The sequence below is a fragment of the Malurus melanocephalus genome, unplaced genomic scaffold, assembly GCF_030028575.1.
Source record: "Malurus melanocephalus ecotype Western Australia unplaced genomic scaffold, MMel_1.1 scaffold_1466, whole genome shotgun sequence".
NCBI classification, from domain to species: domain Eukaryota; kingdom Metazoa; phylum Chordata; class Aves; order Passeriformes; family Maluridae; genus Malurus; species Malurus melanocephalus.
This window is the reverse complement of record NW_026624698.1, coordinates 8,418-11,331: the sequence shown is the minus strand read 5'-3', so window position 1 is coordinate 11,331 and position 2,914 is coordinate 8,418. Positions and strand designations below refer to the sequence as shown.

Below are 2,914 nucleotides of genomic sequence, written 5' to 3'. Positions count from 1 at the left end.
GGGAGGCAGCTTAGCGGGAGGGGGGAGGGGCAGAGTCCCCGGCAGGTACGACCCCCACCCCCAGGGGTATTCAGGGAGGGGGGGCCGCCCGTAGCTGCCCCCCCCCAAAAGCGCCGGAGCCTTCGAGTACCCCGAGAGACCTGCGGGAAGTGGGGAGGGGGCTTCAGGGGAGCGGCCCGGGCTCCTTTGGCGGGGGAGGGGGGAATCATTCAGTTGAGATGCGGTGTCCCCCCCGGTGGGTTTGGGATGTCCCCGGTTGTAGATTTGGGCACCCACATTGGATTTGATGGGGGCTCTTTTGGGGGTCCCTGCCCCATTTTAGGCGTCCTATTCCTGTCCGGGGGTCCCTGCTCTGATCTGAGAGTCCCTGCCCGTTTTTGGGGCCCCTGTTTGGGGGGTTCTATTCCACCTGGGAATTCCGTTCCCGGGAGTCCCTGCCGTGTTTCAGGCTCCCTGTCCCAGGGGTCCCTGCCCCATTTTGAGGGTCCCATTCCCGTCCACAGGTACCTGCTCTGATCTGGGACTCCATGCTCTGTTTTGTGGTCCCATTCTCGGGGTCCCCGCCCGTATGGGGGTCCCTGTTTTGGGGGTCCCATTCCCGTTTCAGGATCCCATTCCCAGTGTCTCCCCCCCGTTTCGGGGGTCGCGCAGCCCCCCCTCACCGGAGCCCAGGAAGGGCATGGCCGCCTCCAGCCGCAGCTTCTCGGCCTCGGCGGATCTCTCGAAGAGGGAGGGGCGGCCCTGGGGATCGGCGGGGCGGGGGGCGCAGAACAGCGACTGCAGCGTCTGGGGGCGGTAATTTGGAGAGGGGGCCATGGGGCACCCTCCCTGTGCCCCCCGGTACCTCGGGGGCGCCTCTGACTGAAGCCCCCTCCCCAGTTCTCCCCCATATCTCACTCAGAATCCCCCCGCCCCCACGGTTTCACCCCAATACCTCGTGGGTGCGTCTGACTGGAGATACCTCCCCAATTTCCCCCCGTATCTTAGAGATGACTCACAACAAAGACCCCTTCCCAATTTCTTCCCGGTGCTTTGGGGCCTGTGAAGACCCCCTTTCCCCCGGTAACTCGGGGGTAGGTCTGTCTGAAGCCCCCTCCCCAATTCCCCTCCCGTGTCCCACTCAGAGCCCCCGCAGTTACTCCCAGCACCGAGGGGGCCAAGCCCCCTCCACTCTTTTTCCCCCGCCGTACCTCGGGGGTGATGGGGGAGCACTCGGGACCGGGAGTGGCGGCGGGGCAGGGCCCGGGGGTCAGCAGGAGCGGAGCCCCCCCCCCTAATTCCAGGAGCGGGTAATTCACCAGCACCACCTTGCTGAAGTTGAACTTGTAGGTGAAGCGCTTGCCCTTGGTCTTGTGCAGGATCCGCTTGTTGTAGTAATACCTGGGGAGGGGGCGCAGCCTCGCTGGGACACCCGCCACACCCCCAGAACCGCCCAGTGTCCGCAGCGGCAATTCCCAGGACGCGCAGTACCGTCGATACTGTGAGACCCTCGATGCACCCCGGACCTGTCAAAGCCCCCCGGGACCCCCGGGAGCCCCTGCGGGACCTCACAGAGCACCCCAAGCCCTCCACAGTGTCCCCCAGGATCCTCTGCGGGTCCCGGGATCGCTCTGGGGGTCCCCGGGGTGTGGATTTCGGTGTCCCCCGACCCGAGGGCGTGGCCGAGACTGTCCCGGTTCGTATGGGGCTGCGTCTCTGGGGTCCCGGTGGTGGCTTGGGGGTCCCGGGATGGTTCCGGGAGTCCTCGGTACGGGATTAAGGAGCCCCCCTGACCTGAGGGCGCGGCTGAGCTTGTCGTAGTTCATGTGGGGCTTGCACTTGCGCACCCCCCACAGCCGGGCCACCTCGTCGGGGTCCTTGATGACGAACTCGCCGTAGTCGCCCTGCCAGGCGATGACCTCGCGGTACTGCTCCTGCCGCAGCAGCTCCAGGATGAAGTGCCAGAGCTGAATCTGCCGCGAGCCGGGGCTCGACTCCGCCTTGTACGCCCACTCTGGGAACGCGAACCCTGCATTGGGGACATTGGGGACAGCGGGGACATCGTCACTGTGACATTGGTGACTCCGCCTTGTACGCCCACTCTGGGAACGCGAACCCTGCGGGGACAGCGGGGAGCACCACCTAGATCCCGTGGCGGCAGGATTTGGGGGCTGCAGGTGCGTCCCCAGGTGTGTCCCCTCCATGTCCATGCCCCTGAGGGGGTATCCGTGTGCCGCAGTTGTGTCCGTGACCCTGGCAGGGTCCCCCGGCTGTGTCCCAGGTGTGTCCCCTGCCCGCTCGGGGGTCCCGAGGGGTACCTGGGGTCCAGAGCGCTGGCACCGGGGCCGTGAGGAGCAGGTCGGACACACAGGTACAGTCCATGGCGAGGGGGTCACACCTGCGGGGAGGGGGATTCAGGGGTTATGGGGGCATTTCAGAGGGTTTGGGGTAGATTTGGGGCTCCGGAGAGGGATTTCAAGGTGTGTTTGGGAGTGAGTTTAGGGGTGCAGAGCGGGACTTCAGGGGCAGTGGAGGAGATTTAGGGATAAGCTGGGCACAGTGAGGGGCGGGGGGTGATTTGGGGGGGGGATTTACAGACACTGGGGCAGATTTAGGGGCACAGGGGAGTTTGGGGAAGGATTTATGGACACGGGGAACTTTAAGGGCAGGAGGATGAATTTGGCAGCATCTTTAGGGGCACAGGAGGGATTTAAGAGCATGGAGTCCGATTTAGGGGAATTTACGGATATAGGGGCACCTTTAGGGGCACGAAGGGGGTATTTAGGGGCAGATTTCAAAACCGAGGGCAGATTTAGGAGCCGGGGGCAGATTTAGGGGCACGGGGATGGGATTTAGGGAGGATTTATGGACATCGGGGCAATTTTAGGGGTACATTCAGGGACACAGGGAGGGATTTCGGGCTGCGGCCGCGCTT

The 2,914-nt window shown here is 64.4% G+C and overlaps 1 protein-coding gene across 1 annotated transcript; it reads right to left on the bottom strand.

Annotated features, from left to right (window-relative positions):
- Positions 1-603: 603 nt before the first annotated feature.
- ERFL (ETS repressor factor like) lies at positions 604-2,361 on the bottom strand. Its single transcript, XM_057387975.1, has 4 exons — positions 2,298-2,361; positions 1,774-2,008; positions 1,191-1,380; positions 604-786 (listed from the first exon to the last, which is right to left on the bottom strand). The coding sequence occupies exons 1-4, from the start codon at positions 2,359-2,361 to the stop codon at positions 604-606; spliced, it is 672 nt and encodes a 223-aa protein (XP_057243958.1).
- Between the last annotated feature and the right edge of the window lie 553 nt (positions 2,362-2,914).